Source organism: Fragaria vesca, linkage group LG1 (assembly GCF_000184155.1).
Source record: "Fragaria vesca subsp. vesca linkage group LG1, FraVesHawaii_1.0, whole genome shotgun sequence".
Taxonomy (NCBI): Eukaryota; Viridiplantae; Streptophyta; class Magnoliopsida; order Rosales; family Rosaceae; genus Fragaria; species Fragaria vesca.
Window position 1 is genome coordinate 6,270,686 of NC_020491.1, and position 23,080 is coordinate 6,293,765.

General features: G+C 38.7%; 6 protein-coding genes across 6 annotated transcripts; 2 read left to right on the forward strand and 4 right to left on the reverse strand.

Moving 5' to 3' along the window:
* The first annotated feature begins 335 nt into the window (after window positions 1-335).
* LOC101303165 (putative transcription factor bHLH041-like) lies at window positions 336-3,033 on the forward strand. Its single transcript, XM_004288907.1, has 7 exons — window positions 336-445; window positions 546-677; window positions 797-917; window positions 1,023-1,085; window positions 1,172-1,996; window positions 2,128-2,538; window positions 2,962-3,033. Exons 1-7 carry the CDS (start codon window positions 336-338, stop codon window positions 3,031-3,033), a joined length of 1,734 nt encoding a protein of 577 aa, XP_004288955.1.
* Window positions 3,034-4,349: 1,316 nt separating this feature from the next.
* Window positions 4,350-5,829, reverse strand: LOC101303458 (ATP-dependent zinc metalloprotease FTSH 4, mitochondrial-like). The gene is made up of 2 exons (XM_004288908.1): window positions 5,692-5,829; window positions 4,350-5,582 (listed from the first exon to the last, which is right to left on the reverse strand). The coding sequence occupies exons 1-2, from the start codon at window positions 5,827-5,829 to the stop codon at window positions 4,350-4,352; spliced, it is 1,371 nt and encodes a 456-aa protein (XP_004288956.1).
* Window positions 5,830-6,405: 576 nt separating this feature from the next.
* Window positions 6,406-9,647, reverse strand: LOC101301521 (DNA repair protein recA homolog 3, mitochondrial-like). Its single transcript, XM_004287523.1, has 8 exons — window positions 9,416-9,647; window positions 9,262-9,319; window positions 8,829-9,046; window positions 8,638-8,725; window positions 8,131-8,303; window positions 7,766-7,912; window positions 7,378-7,512; window positions 6,406-7,128 (listed from the first exon to the last, which is right to left on the reverse strand). The coding sequence occupies exons 1-8, from the start codon at window positions 9,470-9,472 to the stop codon at window positions 6,742-6,744; spliced, it is 1,263 nt and encodes a 420-aa protein (XP_004287571.1). The 5' UTR covers window positions 9,473-9,647; the 3' UTR covers window positions 6,406-6,741.
* A 1,193-nt stretch (window positions 9,648-10,840) lies between these two features.
* On the reverse strand, window positions 10,841-13,899 carry LOC101301809 (nucleosome assembly protein 1-like 4-like). Its single transcript, XM_004287524.1, has 11 exons — window positions 13,698-13,899; window positions 13,535-13,594; window positions 13,357-13,439; window positions 12,866-12,958; window positions 12,505-12,583; window positions 12,348-12,409; window positions 12,077-12,261; window positions 11,773-11,950; window positions 11,639-11,682; window positions 11,317-11,506; window positions 10,841-11,197 (listed from the first exon to the last, which is right to left on the reverse strand). Exons 1-11 carry the CDS (start codon window positions 13,741-13,743, stop codon window positions 11,117-11,119), a joined length of 1,101 nt encoding a protein of 366 aa, XP_004287572.1. The 5' UTR covers window positions 13,744-13,899; the 3' UTR covers window positions 10,841-11,116.
* A 2,706-nt stretch (window positions 13,900-16,605) lies between these two features.
* Window positions 16,606-18,786, reverse strand: LOC101302101 (28S ribosomal protein S16, mitochondrial-like). The gene is made up of 4 exons (XM_004287525.1): window positions 18,589-18,786; window positions 18,300-18,345; window positions 16,897-17,138; window positions 16,606-16,811 (listed from the first exon to the last, which is right to left on the reverse strand). Exons 1-4 carry the CDS (start codon window positions 18,719-18,721, stop codon window positions 16,738-16,740), a joined length of 495 nt encoding a protein of 164 aa, XP_004287573.1. The 5' UTR covers window positions 18,722-18,786; the 3' UTR covers window positions 16,606-16,737.
* Window positions 18,787-18,980: 194 nt separating this feature from the next.
* LOC101303749 lies at window positions 18,981-23,042 on the forward strand. Its single transcript, XM_004288909.1, has 8 exons — window positions 18,981-19,134; window positions 19,298-19,633; window positions 19,712-20,571; window positions 20,973-21,035; window positions 21,178-21,306; window positions 21,586-21,636; window positions 21,769-21,909; window positions 22,083-23,042. Exons 1-8 carry the CDS (start codon window positions 18,981-18,983, stop codon window positions 23,040-23,042), a joined length of 2,694 nt encoding a protein of 897 aa, XP_004288957.1.
* The last annotated feature ends 38 nt before the right edge of the window (window positions 23,043-23,080 follow it).

Sequence of the window (23,080 nt, forward strand, 5' to 3'; positions counted from 1 at the left end):
TGTAACTTGTACGTACGTAGCTGCGTAGGGAGCTTCTTCTTGTTCCAATTTCTTGCCTCACCACTAATTTTCAACTCGATCTTTCATTATTCTCTGTAGCTGTGTCAGCAAATTAGATTATTCCGCGGTACAATTAAGTTCCAGAATTCTTCTGTATATGATCGAGCACTCATATATATAGCATATATCAAGACTCTTTCTATTCTCTCTAGACGTCGTCCTGCATATTTTCAAGATGAATGACCAGAAGGTACTCAGTCAATTCAGACAAACTCAATCAAATCGGTAGCAATAGAGATTTAGCTCTGAGCCTTCTTCCTCCATTGTATCTGTATATGGATACTGCGTTCGAGCTCGATGAAGTCTCTCGCGCCAATTTTCTTAAACTCGTCATGCAGTCTTTTAGCTGCTCTTACATTTGCCTATGGCGGTCTTATTTTCCCAAGTAAGTATTTCACTATACCCTTATATCTCAATCTGTATACTATAATTAGTACTATATGCAGCCACTCATGTCTATGTGAATGGTGATTGTGTATATGCAGCTGTTTAATGTTCTTTGATGGTGTTTATGATGAAGAAAACCAAACTGGTAGCTCTTCTTCTTCTGGAGTTAGTCTAGCACGGCGGCTTTTCGACGAGTATCGGCTGTCAATTTTTCCAATTGTACAAAATGAGTAAGTGCATGCATTTACATGATCAGCATGCACTAGTCTTCTTATACATGTTTGCTGATAGCAGGATCGGTCAATTACCATTAGCTAGTCTAATTGATTTCTTCCAATTATATGATCAGATGCGTTCCAGGATTCGCTTTCCGAAACAGTCTTACTTATGTAGAATTGCAAGAAATGGACCTCCAAAGACTGGCATCAGTTCAAATTCAGAAGCAGTTTTATCAGGAAGCAAGAATTAAGGTAGCCTTAGCATTATAATGCATGTTATACACATACATTTATATCATTATATGTGCACCCAATATATATACTCATTCATGTGTACTCCTTTCTATATTAGTACAGACTGCAGTTTTCATGGGGTGCAAGAGTGGAGAGATTGAGCTCGGCTTCGCCAATGTGTCTCAAGTAAGATTAGCTTACCTTTTCATAACCAATTAACAAAGAATCGTCTGAATTACTGATTTCTAATTATCTTTGTTATTAATTTGTAGATGAACGTAAAAAAGGAACTGATCATGAGAAGCTGGATGTTGCCAGAAGCTTTCTCTAAATCACAATTATTATCTCCACGTACAGTTGAAGGAGCTAGTACTAGGGCAAACACTGAGCAGCAAAACCAACTTTCATCATCTTCCTCATCTTTGAGATCCCTCTCAACCATGGATAGCCCCGAATGTTCATCCCTCATCTTCAACACTGTTCAAACATCTACTGCTCCTTCGTCTCTCAATATCCCACCTGATCAAGTCTTTGCTAATACAAACTTCACTTCATTACTGCAACCAGTTGTATCACCAACTACAAACATATTTAGTAGTACTAGTACTAGTCCTCATCAACAAGCCATGCAAGCGATTTCTCGAATGCGAGGGAATATCCATTTACCAGCTCCTGAGATTGAAGATGCTGAGATTACAAGAGCCATTCTTGCTGTCCTGACTTCTCCTTCTTCTTCACCTTCTCCTGCTATATCTCCACACCAATTGAGTAGTGATTCCGCTCCTAGTCCTAGTCATCATGGCCTGCTAAATCCTAAACCCTGCAGTGCTTTCAAGCATTACATCTCATCGCCTTTGGGCCCAAGAACACAAACGAAAGGAGCTGCTAATTTAGGAGTGCGTAAGCAAACTATGGTGAAGCGATCGATTTCCTTCTTGAGAAGCTTAAATCTGCTGAGAATTCGAGATCAAAGTATGCAAGCTGCCACCCGCCCCACAACCAGTCAGTTGCATCATATGATATCAGAGCGCAAAAGGCGAGAGAAACTCAACGAAAGCTTTCATTCTTTGAAATCCCTACTTCCTCCCGGTACCAAGGTATATCTAAACGTTTTATACGTTATGCTTTCATTCTATATATGACTGATCATTCTATGACTGATGATGATGATCAGGTACTGCCGGTTTGGTTGTAGGTTGTAACCTTATGTTTATTTTGCATTATGCAGAAAGACAAAGCATCAGTGCTAACAACTGCAAGGGACTACTTAACCAGTTTACAAGCTCAAGTTGATGAGCTTAGTAAACGAAACCAGCAGTTAGAAGCTGCTGCAAGGCTTATAACTAAAGAAGAAGATGATGAAGAAGAAGAAGCTGGCTCCTCATCGACCGAAAGAGTTAGTGTTACGCTTACGCATGTATCTGGCTCGACAACAGATCAAAATCAGCGAATTGTTGCCTTGCAAGTGATTGTGAGATCAGGAGAATGTTCGACCGAAGATATAGTAATCAGAATCTTGGAATTCTTGAAGCAAGTTAACAACATGAGCTTGATGTCCATGGAAGCAAGTACTTGGAAAACAGAATTACATCCCAACATCAACCGTGTGGTCTTGAGATTAAGAGTTGATAATGATCAGGTATGCAATCCCAATCAGTACTAATTAGATTGAATTATGCATCTACATGCAAACCAAACCTCGCTTGATTCCTAGCATTTCTAGGAAAGTTCATCAGATAAAACAGCAGAAAACGTTAAGAACTCTACAAAAGTATAAAACACTAATTGCTTAAGAAATTTAATCATTTATTTAGTTTTATTTTGGTTCTTGTTGATTTAAAATATTTAGTTTTATTTTGGTTCTGGCTAAAAGTAATTTTGATAGCGGCCTTTTCAGCATGCATGCATGATCTATAATTCTAAAACTTGAACAAAAGTGTTCATAAACATTGATCATAACATAGGAAATGAGAAGGAAGGGGGGTCTTTACACTTTAAGCTTAATTAAAATGTGATTAGGGACTAATTAGTTAAATAATTAATTAATTTTGTTTTTATGTAGGCGAACGAATGGGACGAGTCTGCCTTCCAGGAAGCAGTGAGAAGGGTGGTTGCTGACGTGGCATATAAATAATTGAAATATTTTCTTTGTTTGAATTTTTGACTAGTCAAGATTTTGATATTTGGATGCTTACTTCTTTTGGCTATTTTGAGTTCTTGACCTTCTCACATCCGGCCATCTTTGCCATCCGATTAGTTTTCCAACTCGATCATATATAATATCTATTTCTGTATTCGAAAAAACTCGTAATATATTTCATTCAATTTTTTGGGACTCTTTTTTTATCGATTAATGTTTTAAATTGGACCGTACGTATGACAAACTGCATAAACAATACGGTTGTAGTTATGCGACAAACATGTTGATCTCCAGTATTTAAAGTGATACACCAAAATGCAGTCTGCTCAATATTATGTATTACATCAAAATAAATAAACAATTATGAAATACGTAGTTATAGAGACTGTACTCATAGTTATTCAACAAACAATTTATGTTCGAATTAATTCTTAGATTTGGAATCTAATTATAAAACACTATAGTTAAGTGTGGAATTAATTTGAAGCTCTTATTGTTTATAGTTTTTCATTTTTTTTATTTGTATATAGGAGAATCGATTTATTGGTACATCCACCACTTGGGGGTCAAGCACACCAAAACTTGGTCTTTCTTTTCCCCTAGCTTTCCTTCGTGGGTTCTACCGAGACTAGTTTTTGTTTGTTGCATGTATCAGTAGTGTCGCCCAAATGGACTGTTTATTGAGAGGGAGATAAGCAAAGACTGTAAAGTAACCGCCACGAATGAACAAATCCAACAGAGATCACAATTGATTGATATTTTGAATCTTAGTTAAGTTCAAAATATTGGTCCAGCGTCAAATTTTCACTTTAATTTCCAATACCAAATTCTTCCACACAGCACCATGTCAATGTCATCCCGGGTGGTTGAGAACTTCAGGTTCTGATAGAAATATATGCATGAATCCTCCTATGTACCAACCATAAATTATTATGTTATGAATTCCAAACATTAGCTAGGCAATCACTTTCTTAATTAGCAGAAATCATAAAAGGCTTTTGAGACGGCTGTTTTGACTAGCTCTTTAGATTGTTCTATATCATGCACTTGTTCAATATGTAACAAGACCAGGTATATATTGTGTTCTCTTTAATCTAATTCCGGACCGGAAAGAAATCCGTTGATCGATGATGACAATATGCTTAAGATTTGAAGTACTAATCAGATTAATAACCCTTTCACAATATGTATAAAATCAAAATAATTACTACGTACAATTTACTAGCTTGATACAAAAGTTTACTGCCGCAGGGTGATACTAGTTAGATACTTAGATTCATGGGTCTTTCCGATCGATGATGGAAGAGAGTTCACCATACGTTCCATTCATGATCAAGTAATTCCTTGATCTGACTCCCAGAAAGAGTCTCGTGCTCCAGTAATGCATTAGCTACTGCATCAAGCTCTTCAAGATGACTCATCAATATATGTTTTGCATTCTTGTATGCCTTTTCCAACAGTTGTTTCACCTCATTCTCAATAAGACTTCTAGTTTCAGCACTCAATGTGCTTCTGCCTTCTTCGTAGTCGTGATAAACAAGCCCGATCTTGGAGCTCATTCCATACTTTGTGACCATCTTTGTTGCCAAAGAAGTTGCCTTCTGAATATCAGATGATGCCCCGGAAGTAACTTCATTCTCTCCGAATATTAACTCCTCTGCAGCACGACCTCCCATACAAACATCAAGCTCAGCAAGCATCTGCTTCTTCGTTCTTCTCATCTCATCGTCCTTTTCGGACAATTGTGCAACCATGCCGAGAGACATTCCTCGTGACACAATCGTCACCTTGTGAATCGGAAGTGCGCCATCGGCATAAACAGCTACAAGTGCATGGCCACCCTCATGGAATGCCGTCAGCTTTCGCAGCTCTTCAGATTTAACTGCTGATTTGCGCTCGTTTCCCATTACGATCCTATCCTTTGCATGTTCAAGATCAGCCATGCTCACTTGTTCAGCACCATCAACTGCTGCTTTCAAAGCTGCAATGTTAACCAAGTTTGCAAGATCAGCAGGTGAAAACCCCGCAGTTCCTCTTGCAATAACCCCCAAGTTTACACCATCCGCCGCAGCTATTTTCGATATGTATGACTCCAATATCTCTCTCCGGCCTTTAACATCTGGCATAGTGACAACGACATGACGATCAAATCTTCCAGCTCTCACTAGAGCTTTGTCCAATAATTCCGGAAAGTTAGTAGCACCTATCACAATTATACCATCGTTTTGTTTGAAGCCATCTAGCTCAACTAGCAGCTGGTTCAAAGTTTCCCTATAGTGATCGGATCTTCGTTCTCCCCCAATAGCATCTATTTCGTCGATAAATATGATGCAGGGGGATTTCTCTTTTGCAGCCTTAAAAAGCTTCCTCACTCTCCTAGCTCCAACGCCCACAAGCATCTCATCAAACTCGCTGCCGCTAGGTGCGAAAAAGGGAACGTCGGCTTCTGTTGCAACTGCTCTTGCTAACATCGTCTTACCTGTGCCGGGTGGACCGACAAGTAGAACACCTTTTGGAAGTCTACCTCCTAAGCGGGTGAATTTCTATACAAATCAAAGAAGAAGAAAACAATCAGCTATGATAATTAACGTACGAATATGCTAGGGCTCAAATTAATGTTAGTTTTGCATATATGAATTCAAATGTACTAACCTTGGGATCTCGAAGATAGTGAACAATTTCCTCGAGCTCAGCTTTAGCCTCATCAACACCCTTGACATCTTTGAATGTTGTATTAGATTTCATATCGCTGGGTTGAAATTCTTGATCCGCAAGCAAAGTGGCAACCATATCTTTTCTTTGTTTTATTATCAACAAACCAAACAGTAAACCGACAACTACAAGTATGATCATACCAGCCGGAGAGAAGCTGATAAATCGATTTTGGCGGACTACTATCTCTTCTGTTTGAGGAGCAGAAGCATTTCCTAGAGTGCCAATATTCGTACAAAAAGCGGAAGGATCATGAGAGTGATTCGACATCATCTTCGAGATTGTTGATTTTGAACCCAAAAAGCTCTGTTTAATCTTGAATGTGAGCTAAGAAACATGAATCGGTATGTATATATAGGCATTTGGCATAAAACCTGAACAGCCCCGGAATCCCTTTAATGTTTCACCTTGGAGTTTCTTGCCAAGCAGGAGTCCCGAATCCTCTCCCTTTGTTGAAAGGAAAAGAAGAAAACTTATCAACCATAGAGGTTTCTATTTTGCCTTGACGAGGATTTATTCTTTTGCTTGAAATCTAAGTTGATTCATAAAATCCTAACAATTAACTTTCTTTTGTTAGTTTAATTTCTTCACCTCTGTCTGTTTGAGAGAGACGCGCACAGGAGCTTCTCAGTTCTCAAAGTTCATTGTTCTGAAATGTAGTACAGTAGAGCTAGTAATTACTAAAAATTACAGAGAATTGATCATAGCTACAGCATACAGCTGAACACTTGATAACCACCAAGGTGAATTCAGATTTTCGAAAGACATGCATCCTCTAAATTGCCCCGGTCCACAAAATTTCACTACACCCATGACCTAATGCCCTATATAGTGATTAGTAACGATACTGATATACAAGGGGAGCGAGTCTGAACTCTGAAACATAGGCTTCTTGACAACTCTACTCGAGCCAGCAGGAGAATGATGCAGTAGCTCCTCGAGCATTACTTGAAGAGGTTAAGTTACACTTTTTAAGGGCATCTGAACACTCTACTCTCCAACTGCTGTAACCGCATCTTCATCAGTAGAATCTGGTGAAACAATTTCCTCAGTTGAACTTTCATCCAAAGGTTCTGTTTCGGGATCCTTGTCTTCCAGAGCATCAACTAGCTTCTCCCTCAACTTCAATGTGAGTTCTTCCCTAGCAGTGTCATCCTCTGACAAAAACCTTTTCAAAGCATCTTTGCCATGGAAGTTTTGACCATTTAAATTATAATGTGAACCACCTTTTATGATGAATTTGTTTTTTAATCCCAACTCGATGAGCTCTGATTCACGACTAAAACCCTTGCCAAACTCAAGCTCTAACAGAACATTTCTAAATGGTGGAGCGAGCTTGTTTTTCACTATCTTCACTTGAACTTGACTCCCTACTATCTGCATAACAAATCAATCTCTTTCAAAAAGATGTATCAACACCATTATATCTAATCCTACAACCAAAAGATGAAAAGAAAAATATCATGCATGAAGAACTACAGACTCATTAACAATAAATGCCATTCAAAACCAGTTCAAATTTAATAAATACCATTGACATAAGGAACTGCTACTAGAGACAGTATCACCCTTCACAAACAAAGTTCAATTCTATTAACACAATAGACAAATGGCAGTTGTACCTACCTCCTCACCCTTCTTGATAGAACCTACTCTCCTAATATTAAGGCGGACTGAGGCATAGAACTTCAAAGCATTGCCACCACATGTAACTTCTTGAGGTCCACCAAATCCTCCAAAAGTTGAAAGCTTAGACCTGACCTGAAGATAAACGAAATTGTTGAAAATACCAGCATCGATCTTCAATGAATTTTGTGAATATCATATCACAATTTCAACCACTAGTTCCAGACAGATTAGGTACAGAAGTAAACCCCATAAAGATTAAGCCTCTAGATAATATTACAAATATTACAGGTTATTTTCTGTATTATTATTATTATTATTATTATCACTTCTATTCTTTTTAATTTCAAATAGTAGCAATATAACAGAGAAACACAGCAATTGATACCTGATTTGTAAAGATTAATATTGTCTTGGATAGAGATAAAGAGTGACTTAATTTGCGAAGCGCCTGACTCATTAACCGAGCCTGCATTGCCATATGAGCATCACCCATCTCCCCATCAAGTTCACCTTTAGGCACAAGGGCGGCCACCTGTCATCATACGGAAACCTTTTCATCTATTAGACAAGTCATTGAGCAACCTAAAAGAGAAATTGTGTCTAGGAAAATACAATGTACAAAAGAACATTCAAAATATATAAAACACATGGACTCCAGAAGAATACACTAATCATGTTCAGGGAACAAACAAAACTGTATTATATATTAACCGCATTAATAGCTATGTCAGCAAAGAGCACCTTACTTACACTGTCAACAACAACAACATCAACTGAACCACTCCTGATTAGAGTGTCTACAAGACTGAGGGCCTGCTCTCCACAATCAGGTTGCGATAGAAGTAGATTCTCAGTCTTTACCCCAATCCGCTGAGCCAGTGTAGGATCAAGAGCATGCTCGGCATCAACAAAAACACAGTAACCTACATGAAGTGGGTATTAACCAAGGAACACCATTAACCAACAATAGTAGTTCCCTACACAGAGTTATAAGTTCTTTGACATAAATAGATGTTGCAAGTTAAGAACTACACAACAAATATGGCCACAACCTTTTCTTTGGTAAATGTCAAAGCATGTTCTAAAGGAAACTGGTGTGATTCACATACAATAGCCAAACTATCCATAGATGTCAAAACATGTCACTTTCCCTCTACATTATAGGTAGAAAGTATCATAAATATGGAAGAACTCTATCAAAACAATCAGTTGTACTAGACAGATAAAGATATACATGTTTTGGGAATTCAGTTTTACCTCCTTGTTTCTGTGCTTCAGCTATCGCATGTAGAGCGAGAGTAGTTTTCCCAGAAGCCTCAGGACCGTAAATCTCCACAACACGTCCCTACAAAAATTCAACAAAGGGATATCACAAACAGAAAACCTCATTCCACACTGAACTATAAAACTTTAAAACTGAACTAGTGAACTAAAACTCAACTGATTACCTTTGGAAAGCCACCAGTTCCCAGCGCTAGATCCAGAGAAAAAGACCCCGTGGATACAACCTCAACATTTCTTGGACCGCTAGAGCGACCAAGCCACATTATAGAGCCCTTTCCAAAAGACTCCGTAATCTGATCAAGTGCTTGCTGGAGAGCCAAATCCTTCTTGGACATATTCTCTCCGCCCGAGTCACTTCCATCAGACTTTGACTTCTTCTTACCTTCAAGTACAATATAAATTCCCCAAATTAAACCATCTCTAATGCAGCATAAACTCCAACGAAATTACTCATTCGAAACAACTTCGAAAAGAAAAATTTGTCGAAAAGTAGTAATTCTTCATGATTAGGTAAAAAAAACTAACATTTCCCACAGTAAATAGTTGAAGCAACAAAACATAAGAACAAATGATATTGAGCAAACTTAAAGCAAGCACCTTTAGTAGAAAAATTGCAGAACTGAGAAGAACTGCTTAGTAATCCTCTTCTGTATCCCTGCAAGAACAAAACAAACTCAGATTCACAACACTCCAGAACTGCTAGCAAAAAAAAATTAAAAAAAATTAAAAAAATTCCGGAAGAAATGAGTACCTGCGGCGGTAAAAGAAAGCGTTTCATGGAGAGAGCGTTCTGGAGAAGCCTCGCCATGGTTAAGGACCTCCGAGCTTTGAAACCTCCGCAGCTTTCTCCAGAATCGAAGCAGATAGAATCGGTGACTGAGCGCAGTGAAGATTAATTGAGGAGGTTAATTAGAAGCGGAAGTGGGGCCAGGCCATGGGTATGAGGAGAGGGAGAGGAAGAAGGAGAAAGGGTTTTAGGGTTTTGGGTTTTTGATTTCCCTCCTTTTTGAGTATATCGCAGAAAGTGGAGTGTGTCAGAGTGGGAGACAGGAGAGACTAAGCTGACGGGTTTGGGCCGGGTCACAACTCTTTTATATAGGCTGGGCCTCTATGGTACTTTTACTAGGTTAAGTAAAACTGTGAAAGTAATTTACTTCATCCAAAAGTAAATGTTAGTTTTTGACAAGTTCATAAGTTCATCCAAAAGTAATTATTGTGTACTTGATATTCTATGTTAAAACACATCATTTTAGACACTAATGATATTTCTGATGCGCAATTTGCAGTTATTTTTAAGTCGGGGAACAGTCGAGTCCATAAAACTTTCTGTCAATTAAAACACATTCTAACGATGATGCTCCAGAGTAGTGAAAATTTGATCTAGAGCAAGAAAATTTCAATAATGTTAGAGCATCTCTAACAGCTTCTCCAAAATTTCTCTAAAATGGGGAAGCAAAAGCTAAAATCTCTACAAAATTATGCTTAAAATCCAACAGCTTCTCCATTTTGGAGATTTCAACATTTAATACAATAATAAAATATATTATATCATTATTAATTATAACAAAAAAACATTATATATTTCATTGTAACAATAAAATATCTAATAAAATATTATATTATTGTCTTGAATTCGTTGGAGCACATGAAGAATTTAATTTTGGGGAATGAAGATTTTACTGCAAATTTGGGAAATGAAGGCTTCTCTTTCTTCTCCATCCCCATTTTAAAGATTGGGATAGGAAAGCTGTTGGACCTAAAACCAACTTTATATTTTCTAAAATTGAGAAGTTTAAGAAAATAGGGAAATTGTTAGAGATGCTTTTAACAAGGCTTAACATGTTTCAACACATCATTACATTCCATTTATGCCATATGGTACACCTTATACTTTCAGCCTTTCACTAAAAACGCAAGCCATACAAATCCTATTTCTGTTCAAATTGGCATGCTTCTTATGGTGAATTTGTAAAGCATAACCTTCTAAAATGTATTTGCCATGCCACAGAACTATGAGTTCAGTCTGGAGCTTGTTAGTTTAGGTGATTTCTCTTGGTGTTAATAACAGGTTGGTCCAAACCCTATCTGGATACATAATTGGAAAAGCTAGATTATTTTCAAGTCGCCTTCAATCAAGACAAAATAGGGAAGAATCAAACCATATAAGAAAACTAGAGGACCAAAAATTACACATCATTAATAACCAACTTAAAACCTTGTCCATGAAATACCAACATGATTCAACAAACCTCATACTGTGTCCCTAAAAAAATGAGAAAACAAAGGAAAACCAAAATAAAGACTCCCACTATCACCCATAAGAACATACGGTAAAATTATATATTGAATGACCAACACCATGCAAAACTGCCCAACAATCCTTTTTCCACAACAGTCTTGAAGCCAATGAACTCCCACTCAGCTACTCACTTTCTGCATCAATCAGATTCATCTACTGCTGTTTGCACTCTGGAGGCCTCTCACCCTGTTGACCATCACCGAGTTGTGCTCTCGCACCCTTCTGACCTGATCCCTGAGGTAACATTCACAACCGTTTCACAAAGAATAAGTACCACCATTTCAAACTGATTAACCAAAAGACAAACTGGATGAGGGAAATGAAAGTGGAGATGGCTAAACTGAAAATGATACCTTCTTTTTGGCTTGGCCTTCATCTTCCTCATCGTCCTCATCCTCATCTTCCTCATCTTCCTCATCGTCCAGGTCATCATCATCTTCATCTTCATCATCATCGTCATCCATGTCTATATCGTCATCCTGGATAGCCTCTCCAGTAAACCAGGAGACCGCATGTGGGATGATCTTATCCCGGATAGTGGACCTAAGCATTAACAATTCCGATAGCAGACTTGTTAGGTCAACAAATTACTCCATAACCCCAAACATCAAGCAACAGCTCATTTCACAGAAGATATGAAGATTTCAATTATACAAGAACACATTATGAACTCACCCAACATCATAATCTTGTTCCATCTGATTCTGGAGTTCCTCAGCCTGTTGAAAAAGAAGATATAAATAACCACAAAACAATAATACTTCGCAAACAATCAAAGATCTTAGACAACATGATGATGATTGGCTTACAGCATCTTCATCAATATCTTCATCCTCTTCAGGAACTTGTGGTGGACTAAAAAAGTTAAAGAAACTCTCACAATCTTCAGTTTTTGTGATTGGCTTACTGTTCTTTGTTCCCTTCTTAGGCTTCTTCTTAAGGATCTTCTGTGTCAAGCACTTGCCCGGATACCACTCAATCTCGGTTCTACAAGGCACAAGGTGGAAACCGCATGTCAAGATTTAAACAAGCATGCACATGCCGTCCCGATAAAAGATATAAAAACATGACACTAAGCTTTCACCATAATCAGAAAATTAGAAACGAACTTACCCAATTGCCTTCTCAAGAATAGGTTCATCTTCATCAATCATGTGATACGTCTTTGTCAAGATGGTGTTCTTAAAATAGGGATTAGTGTTGAAGTAGAAGTCGAGTTTGAATCCCTTGGGGTTTTCTATCCTAGACCACTTGATGTCCTTCAGATATTTTAGAGCACCTTCATCACGCTCTGTTATCTGAGTCCAACAAAAAAGATGAGAAAGTTAATTTAAACTGCACCTATATAAACATTAGATATAAGCATTATACACAAATCACACACCTCCTCAGAGAGCACATCATTGTTTTTCAAGGCATTCAGCCAGAAATCAGGCACTCCTTTGTCTGCAAATGACATAAGCAACAAAAATATATATAAAAAATTGTCACAGAACCAACACTATTGAAATAAATGGCCTAGATCAATTATAAGACTGTACCTTCAGCATCCTCTTCATTTGTGGATGCTTCAGTAGTGACTCCTTCAGCTTCAACAGCACCAGTTACAATCTCGTAACGCTGTCAAGTAAATCATTATAATATAATTTTAGAACAAACGAGATAGAATAAGGTAATAAATCTCATAAGTCATAAATGAGCCACTAATGCATCACAAACAGGCAAGGGTAGCCAGTAAGTAATGGGGAATTCAGAGAACCACCTTGTGCAATTCAATGAAACCGAATTTATCAAGTGGTGTACATCATACACGGAATGTTCAAACTATTCATGCATTAGAGCATAACATCCAAAATAAAATACAGGCCAATAACATTCACATGATTTACAGCAGTCAAATACCTTGTTGTACAAAGGTTGGTACAGCTTCTGATACTTAGCTTCCAAAGCAGCTCGCTCCTCAAAAAACTTGGTCTCCAACTCATCATGTTGGCTCTGCAATCAAAAAATAATGCAAACATATTAAACAATTTGAAAATCAAACATGCAGATTTTCAGTATTCATCATATATTAATGAAGGTGGCAAAGCAGTTTCCATCAACAAATAGCACTACCAGACCAAAGAAATCAGGTTACAAGCCCTTTGCAAACAAAATGAATCTTTTCAACAGTATAGTATTCTGATCAAACTCTTTTAACAAAATCCTTAAAACCTGAATGAAACTTTTTGCACACATAGACAGCCACAGGCACTTCCTCAGTAAAGTTGCAGTACAAACATAAATAAACGGCAAAATATTTCAAGATCAATGTGGAACAACAAATGCAACCCATAAGCACTGTACACAGCAACTCAATCGGAACCGTATTAACAGCGAGACGAAAATTATACCTGGATTTCCCTAAGGAAATCAACACGCTTCCTGACATTAGGAGATAAACCTCTCAGGACTTCCTCCACATGCTGACCACCAGCTAAACCCTGCAGACACCACAAAAACCCTAAATATACCCACACGAAAACTCCGAAACGCCGAAGCTGACACATCAATTCGGTAAAAAAATGAAACTCTCGAGGCTACTGACCTTGAGAGCGTTGAGGATTCCTTCCTGGTTGGAATCCTTCAAAGCTGTAGCAATCAAAATCAAAATCAGAACGAGTTAACCACACATCCGATTACAAAAGCGAAAGCGAAAGAGTAAAAACAATGGAGAGTACTACTCAGTACTCACCGGCGGCGAGATCGGTCATGTTGATGTTGTTGTCGTCGCTGCTCATTCTGAGAGAGGCGGAATTTCAGAGAGGAAGAGCGAGAGGTTGAGGAAGAAGAAGGAAGGGGCGGCAAAAGCTAAAACCCTAGAAGCGGTGTGAGGAGTGAGAGAGAGAGAGAGGAGAGAAGCGGTGGTGTGTGCCTCCGTTAAATCCTTTTCTCCTCTATTTAAACCTAACACCTGGGTCTCCCTCTTTATGATTATTCTGGCGCTGTGCTGTCTAAATATTTTTTTAAATGGAATTAGTTTTAATTAATTTCTATGTTTATGTTTAGTGGATTTGCATCCGGCCCAAATAGGAAGTGTATTTATTGGGCGGGGTTTTTTGGGTTTGGGATAAGGCCCAAGGGCCAAAGGGGGAAATATGAGAAGGGTCTAGACTCTAGAGCCCGGTGGTGATTTTTATTTCGGAAAGAATATGTTACGTAGACGGGACGCCAGCGTTAAGTGTTCGTTAGGAAATTACTTGGGAAAAATTAAAAGTTTGTTACGAGTGTGTAGTTTTAGAAAAATAATAAGATGTGTTTTCGCGCGTTAATTAAACTTTACGTACACGTTACGGAATCGAGAAGATTCGTTATAGAATGTCGGTTTTGGAAATGTATAACGTCTATCTATACATTTTGGTTATTTTACTTTCATGGAGAAAACATCATGTGCGCCATAAAAGTTTGATAATTGTTTTTAGAAGTAGTAATTAAAAGAATCACATCATACTGGAATGACCGACTGTGGTCACCACACCACGACACATATATCTACAAATCTACAATGATCCATAGTTACAAGTCCGTCCCATAAACAACATGCACAAGCCTACCCTAACCAAATTTTACGCTTGAAACGAGCTACCTAATCTTAAGAGTAACGATACAACTTTTCCACCAATAATTAATCAAACCAATTACCCTTTTTCAACACTGCGTCCTAAAACCACCATACCATGTGTAAAAGCAATCCACCGTCATGTTCACAACCAAACAACACTGAAATGAAAACCCATAATCCCAACGAGTGACGCCACAAAAGTGGCACACCGACCATAACAAGACACTCAAACCCTCGCTCGATAAAACATATTCTTATTAAACCTAACCAAAACCAGAAAACACTCTGGCCCACCTCGGCAGTTTGCACATATAGTCATGCTGCCGCCTTCGTCTGACCACAACCTTTAACCGTCCAACCTCCACATCACTCCCTATAGAGGCAACACAACTTCCAATTCATATCTTCCACAAGTCGTACGCTTGCAAAGCAACCTTGATCGAGTCAAACCGATCCGTGCATAACAAAGTCATTACGACCTCTCCATCTTTGGTTGCTCCTATCCCCATGCTGCCACTCCACGTCGTTGAGGTGTTGATGACTCAACCAAGACGAAACAACGCATCATCAGTCTTATATGCACTCGAAACCGACCCAGTCATGATCTCTTCGTCCACCTCCTTATAACCTCCAACCGCACCGAAGAACCACCATCGATCTCATCCAACACTAGAGAATCTCGTCCAACGACGACGTCACCATACGCACTGTCCGACTGAGAGAGGAAAAAAAATTAGAAAACCCTAGTTTCGTCCGTGTTTTGTGGAGTAAAAGAAAAACTTAACAAATAAAACCACTTCTATAAGAGGGAGCTTCATTATAAAAGAAAAAGTTAAATGCCTCATTTTTTGTTCTATTTTGGAGAGATGAATAGATAGAGTCAACGGTACGACATATAATGGATTATTGACTAAATTGTGACAATTTTCTGCCCATTCACACAAATAGCAACCAAAATTAAAGTGTTGCAACAAAATAACATATGCAAACAAAAATGCAAAATGCAAATCAATCTTTACAAAAGGGCTATTTTAATTAAGTTTCAAAGATTGGGTTCCAACTTTGTAAATCCACCATTGCTCTTGTTACCATATGTCATTGTGACAATTTTCTGGTCATTCACACAAATAGCAACATAATTAAAGTGGTGCAACAAAATATCAATTGCCAACAAAAACGCAAATCAATCTTAATCTTCACAAAAGGGACTATTTAAATAAAGTTTCTAAAGATTGGGTTCCATCTTCGTAAATTCTCCATTACTCCATTTACTCCTATTACCATATGTCATGATTTTTTTTTTTTTTTTGGAGGGAAAAAAGAGTCAAGCCCCATCCATTAATTAACGATCTTACAAGATCAAACTTGAATGTCACGAATGCAGACCTAGTCTACCCAAATGCCAACCAACATCTGAAATAGACTAACAAAAGACCCAAAACAAAAAACAAAAAAGAAGAAAAAAAACCTTACCAGCAGATGCCGAATGGATCCACATTATTGACTAGCCAAATGCCTACTAAAGACTCAAAACATGCTAAGACATTACACGATTTAAAAGCAATCAACAAAGATGCTTGGGGCGTAGAGACCCACCATATGTCATTGATTTAAAAATGCCATCAAAGCTAAAGCTGTGCAAACTCAAGCGTACGTGGGATTTGCCTCATCAAACCTCATAAGAAGACCAGGTGGGAGCCTTTGCCAGCTTAGGTTGGGTTGGACGAGGCAGTTCCGCTTCATAAGCTACCAAATCTTTTCCAATTTTGAATGCGAAAATAATACCTTTTTGTAGGTATCGACACGAAAAGTGTTTACTGCATTATGAACACATTTCTACTGCTTAGAGCCGAGCACATACAAGATCATAGGATGCAATTGTATGCAGTGGCACTTCAGCAGTGTTTGGTTCAGGGGCAGAGCGGGTGGTATAAGCTGAGCCTCTACTATATTGTGCTTATAATTCTCAGGGAATTGGACCGGCCAGTCCCTAAAGAACAATTACTTCTTCTAAAATGGATTCAAGAACTAAGATACACATGAAATTAAAACTTATCTCATGGAGTAATTTTCTGGAAAATATGTGATACAGTAGTTAGATCACACTTGGTTCTACATTAAGTACAAGAATCTCTTCACAAGCTGCCCTCTTTACCAATAATAGGAACAATTTTCAGAACTGATCAATACCATGCTGCTTGTCCTGCAAGCCGATATGGAAGATTGTTTCTTGCAACCTCCCTAGCCCTAAAAAAGATACAGAAGATATTTAAGAAAACATCTAACAAATTTTCAGAAAGTGAGTTTTATTGAGTTCTTGTGCTGTCTTAACCATCATTAACTTCCGCAGTTCCTGCTTCTTTTTCTTCTCCGATTGCAGCATCCTTTGCTTGATCATCACTGGCTGGCTTCTCAGTCGCCAAGATGCGTCCACTCATAGGATCTACAGGCCGTGTGTCACGTGGCCCACCCTTACGTGCCATTGCCATCATTGGTGTTGGAGGTAACATTCCTGCCCTGAAAAGAATGCGCTGCACAGGATCTGAAGGCTGAGCTCCAACAGATAGCCAATACCTGCAGAAAGGGTGGATAAAGTGAGTGGATAGAGTACAGAATCACAAACTAAATTGCTAATTACTACTCCTACCAAAATAAAATTGGCAATTCTGTCAAATCAATGGTTGGCTAGGCTGGTGATTAAGTCATACACGTCTATTCATCTCCTTAGATACATAAACAAAGTTCACAACTGTTATATAACAGAAGGCATTAACTGCTACAAACAGTAATACTGAACAGAATAATGATCTTCAAGAAAACTTGTTTCTTCTCCTTCAAATTTTTAATAAATTTCCATTAACTAAGTTCAAGTTGATGTAGCTATAGTCTCAAATCTCGACTTTTCCATGAACCCAAGTCCCTCAATCTAACAGCTTGTTTAGAGACTTTGTTTTCAGTGAGCATACATGGGCCTAACGTATAGACTTGATCACTTTGAAGGGCACTAATACATATACTATGTGCCACACTTTACAACGCATATATTACTTCACAGCTTAAACGTAACAATCACATGATTGCGAGTATATAACTATATACAAAGAACATTAAGCAACCATATAATCAACTCAGAGTACATATTCAAAGTAAAATCTTAATGCAGTCATGACTTAGAATGCTGCCTCAAGTACTACAAAGAAAGCCGACCAAAAATCCTCCACAAATTGCTCTGAGTTAAACCCATCTTGAAGAAGAAAAAGAAGAGGGAAGAGAATAAGAAGAGGAGGAGGACTAGCAAGGTTTTAAAAAAAACGGTGAGGGTAATGCTTTGAAGGAACAACAAGAGAAGAGAAAGAAAAGGAGGAAAAGTTGAGATGAGTTTTAAGGATTTGATGAAGATTTCAATGGCCATCTTTTGGTCGGCCGGTTTAGGGTAATTCTATGTAGGATAGATAAGCTTCTGAAAATGATTGAAATACAAAGTCTTTTGTTACCAGTTAAGTTACTATCATCAATGATTCCTAATCACTTTGAGCCTCCGAAAAAAAAAGAGCCATATAGTTACGAACCTCATCAAATACATATGAGGATTATGAGATTATCTATTACGTTTAGGGATTAAAGCCGCAGCATCGCTCAGTTCATTTTGCTAGTTATATTCAGGAAGCTAGTACAGTAGCACCTCCAAAACAACAATGAAACAAACTAATCGGTACATCAAAGAAGATCACTTACTTCACTCTATCGAAGTTCAGACCCATTCTTTTACCCCCATCTTGGCCTGCACAAAATCACACATACTTCAAACAATCAGCACCTCACAAAATCACACTAACCAGATACAAAAGCATCAATCTTTCTCTCAATTCCAAAACCTATAATCATTTCTTGCACAACCAAACACAGCCATTCCAATTTTCATTCAGAGTCCATGAAATTCATCTCTACCAATATCTACACCAAAATTTCTACATTTCTTTATCAAAAAGTACCAAAACCCTATAAGAAACCTAATTGAACAAACCTGGCAAGGGATTGTAATAACCCAAAACCTCAAGATGCTTGCCGTCTCTCGGAGATCGGCTATCGGCCGCCATGACCCTGTAAAACGGCCGGTTCTTGCATCCGAACCTCGCTAATCGGATCCTCACCACCATTTTCACTCCTCTCCCCAAAAGATTAAACCACTCTATCTCAGTATCACTAGGGTTTAAGCTTTGCTCTGTAGAAATCAGAACGCCCGGATCCGAAAAAGCTATGTTATATTAATGATTTGGGCCTAAAGATATTACATTGATTTGGGCTCAAAACCCGGCCCACGACCCGGTTTAGTCGTCGTGTCCAGTTGGCGGTTAACGCCTAAAACCCTTGTCTATAGGTTTTCGGACTCAGAAAAGCTCCGAATTTCTGGTAATAATGGAAAAACCCGCCGAAACCCTAACGTCTTTCCCTCCGCACCGTCGGCGAAGGCTGAAGAGCGAAACGCACCGTATTCTGGTTCGGATTCTATCTCACTGCTACGACGTGTCGCAGCTCCCAGACCAAAATGTACCTCCGGAGCTTAATCAAGGTGATTTGAACTCAATCTCAGTCTTTGATTCTGTAAATTTACTGAGAAAATCGAATTTGACTCGGTGAAAAGTTTGAATCTTTATCACTTCGTGTGATTTAGCTAATTTTAGGTTTAGATTAACTTTTTGTTACTGATTTTGTGTTGTTGAATTTGATTTAAGATAATGGGAGTAATGAATTGGAGGAAGCGACTGGAAAGGAAGGGGGTGGGAATGTTGAATTCGGTGAGCCGGATGGTGTGGAGTGCGATGATTCGGCAGCTCGGCAAGAATTGGTGGCTAATGAGAGGTGTGACGCTGATGGTTCGCGAGAGCTAAATGATCAGATAGAGGATTTCTTCAGTGTGGATGGACAGATGGACGCGATGGACTTTGGGGTTGATTTCGGAGATTTGGAGCTTGGTCCTGGGGAAACGCTGATGGATGAGCTGGAGAAAATTGTGAATGGAAGTGATGACAATACTCCGAAACCGTCAACCGGATCAGGGATTGCGAATGGTAAGGTTGAGTTGTTGAGTAACCAAGAACAATGTGAGGACTTGAGACTTAATGCTACAGTTGGACTGGAAAATGCAGATCAAGTGGTGATTGGTGAAATTCAGAATGGAGGAGAGTCTAATGAACGGACGCATTCCGTGTTGAAGAGTAGCGCATTGGATGTAGAGCCTATAATCCAACAGAAAGAAATGGAGACTTCTGTGTCTGCTGGTGGTGCAGAGGAATCTCTTATTCCCATTACTGAAGTTGCACAGTTCAAGGCGCCAGAGCACTTCAGTCAAGATGTACCTGGAACCTTTGGTTTCTCTTTGGACAAAAACATGGTTGGCGATGCTTCCAAGCCTAGTGGGAGCAGAGGTAAAAGTTTGTCTCAGATAGCTAATGATTTGGAAGAAGAGCATGAAATGCTGCCAAAGGAAAACAAAATGGAAATGCTTTGCACTAGAAATGCTGTGAATTCTCCCAACCATATGAGCGATGTGGAAGAGGGAGAAATTTCTGATGATGAGGGGATGGATGACAGATCGACGGATATGATTTTGCATGATGCAGTTAGGTCTGAGGAAAACAATGAAGTTCAAATACTCAAAGATGTCGACGATCCAAGCTCTGGCAAGGAAGCACTTGTCAAAGAATTTGACTCCAGTTCCTTTCTGAGTAGCATTGCTGACAATGTCCAAAGTCCTAGAGGAGAGGAAATCAGAGAAAGTAGAACTAAGACAATTGGCAGACCTGGAGTTGTCCAGGGGAAAACTATGGAAGCTATAAAGGAAGGGGGCTATGATCCTGTGCTAGAAAGTCGAAGAATTGAAGAGAAATATAGCGGAATTGTGAGGGGTATCTGCTTTCCCGAAGCTTGTACTAATAATCAAGCATCACATGAAAAAATCTCAGAGAACAATGAAGCTGGAAGCTGCGGAACAACATATGAAGATGAGGTATATCTTTGACTTTCATAGTTTGTTTCCTTTCATGGCACGGTTCATTTTGAAACATGTTAATACTTAATACACCATCGTGATTCTCTTAAGCTTTTGTTTGAGCAGAAATTCATACATCCTCCATGTTGCTCTTTCTTATGGATTGGGAGCCAGCTCTCACTTCAAATGCATTATCTTTAGGTGTAGTTCACATACATTCTCCATAGAGATTTGACTTCTTCTCTATCGCAGTCAATATCCTATATGGTAGTCTAGTATTATAAGTGCTTAGTAACTCGTTATGGAAAAGAATTGCAATAGAAACTCAAATTTTGCAGACTCAAAGGTTGTCTTGAACTTCTATGTACCAACAAGAAAGTCTGGTTCCTATGTAACCAGTATGCTCTATTCTTGTCCAGGGGGATGCTGGTGCCTCAAAGAAAAGAAAGCGTCCTTCAAAGGAAAAGAAACAAAGAAAGAAGGTATTGCCTATTACTCAATTGCAAGCGATTTTTTGTGAATCTCTTTGGAGCTCGACCAGTTTCATATTACAAAGGAATTTACAAATTATGAGATATGCTTTTAAAAGTATATAATATTTCTCTCAATTGGTGCATACTGCAGGCAAAAGAACGAAAGAAGCGAGCAGAGATGAACAGAAAACAAGGTGTTAACAGGCTGAAATTGCATTGCATAGAGAAACCAAAAACTGTAGTGTTTTGCCGCCATTATATTGCTGGAAGGTGCCATGAGGTAGTACGCTGCTTAATTCTGCTAATCCACACACTATCAATAATCAAATGACCTGAAAGTGATTTTATACTACCCTTAGAGTAGTTGTGCATTGATATTTGCTATTACAGAGCTACATGATTGCTCACCCCTGATTACATACTGTGAACTCTTTTAATCCGAAGTATTCTCCGATGCAATTTGTTTTCATTTTATGTAGTCTTCAGGGGCCAGTTATCTAGCACCCTTTGATTTCCTTCTGTAACTATCTCATTGTTCTTGTTTATTTATGTTTTGCAGAGTGACAAGTGCAAATTTTCACATGATACAGTGCCTTTAACAAAATCCAAGGTATGGTCATTGGATTCGTTTAATGTTAATTTGTGATTCTAGGTGTTTTGATATGAGTGCTTTATTATGAACACCATTTCGTCTTCCTCAGAGCATAATGTCTTTTCCTTATCTTGTATTCTGGTGTTGCAGCCCTGTTGTCATTTTGCACGCCATTCATGCCTGAAAGGGGATGACTGCCCATTTGATCATCAGCTTTCTAAGTATCCCTGTGACAATTTTGTTAAGAATGGGTCCTGCATCAGAGGTGATCGATGTCTGTTTTCACACAAGGTACATTCTTGCCTGAATAAGATGCTATTTGAGCTACTTGTAACTTAAAACCTGCTTACGAGGTTCTATTATTGCACAATTGCATGTTTAAATTTCGTTATCATCTGCCCTTACCTCTTTCATCGGCTACCAAACAAGTTAATGTGCTGATCAAGTTTATAATTTCTTTTTAGATTCTATCCAAGGAAGAAGGTGCAACTGCTACTAGCAAACCTGAATTGGTGACTCCCTCTGTGCGGGGTAGTTCCAGGTCTGCACAAGTAAAGATAGGTAGTCCCTCCCAGAAGAATTCCCATGCCTTGCCCCACTCAACAGGGACTCATTCTCACAATAATACTGAACTGATCATGGCAAGGACTCTGTTGGAACAACCTACAATGTCTACCAAAGAATTTAGCTTCCTTTCTACAGGGAAACCATCGTTGGTTCATTCCAATATGTCTCAGCAAGGAGTCTCAGCCCCAGATAGGAATACTGGGGCCAAAGCCAGGAACCTAATGCAACAAAGTCCATCAAGTTCCATTCTGAATACCAAAGACAATATAATGACAACTCCACCGGCAGTCACTCCCAAAGGGATAAACTTTTTATCATTTGGAAAAGCATCACCAGATGGTTCCATTGGCAAAAACCAAAACCATCACCAGACAAGCCAAGGTGTGTCAGAGACTGTTCAAAACTTTAATACGGCGCCAAAGGTTATCCAACCTGCACAACCAAAGGCAGCAGACTTCCTATCTGTTGGGAAAGTTCCCATGGCTGATTCTAGTTGTGGAAACCCCTTTAAATTGACTTCAACTTCAGATAATGGTAACAGTACGTGTTTTGGTGAGGGTAAAAGTGTGTTTGATAACCCCCAAATCTCGAGTGCAATCTCATCAAGGTTGCTACCTTCTCCACTTACATCAGGTCAATCTTCAGATTACACAGCATCCAGGTTTAAAGACACAGTGAATCAGAGGGCACTCTGTTCGACACTTGCATTTGCAGCAAAGTATGAATCAAAAAAGACGAATCAGTCATTCGGTTCTACTTTTACACAGGTTGATAGGGAGACCAAGCAGAATGACTCTGGAAAAGTTTTTAATATATTGGATTTCTTGTCCAGTATTAGCAGTACAACCAAGCAGTAAATGTGATATCATGGTGTTTAATGGAGATTTTAGCCTTG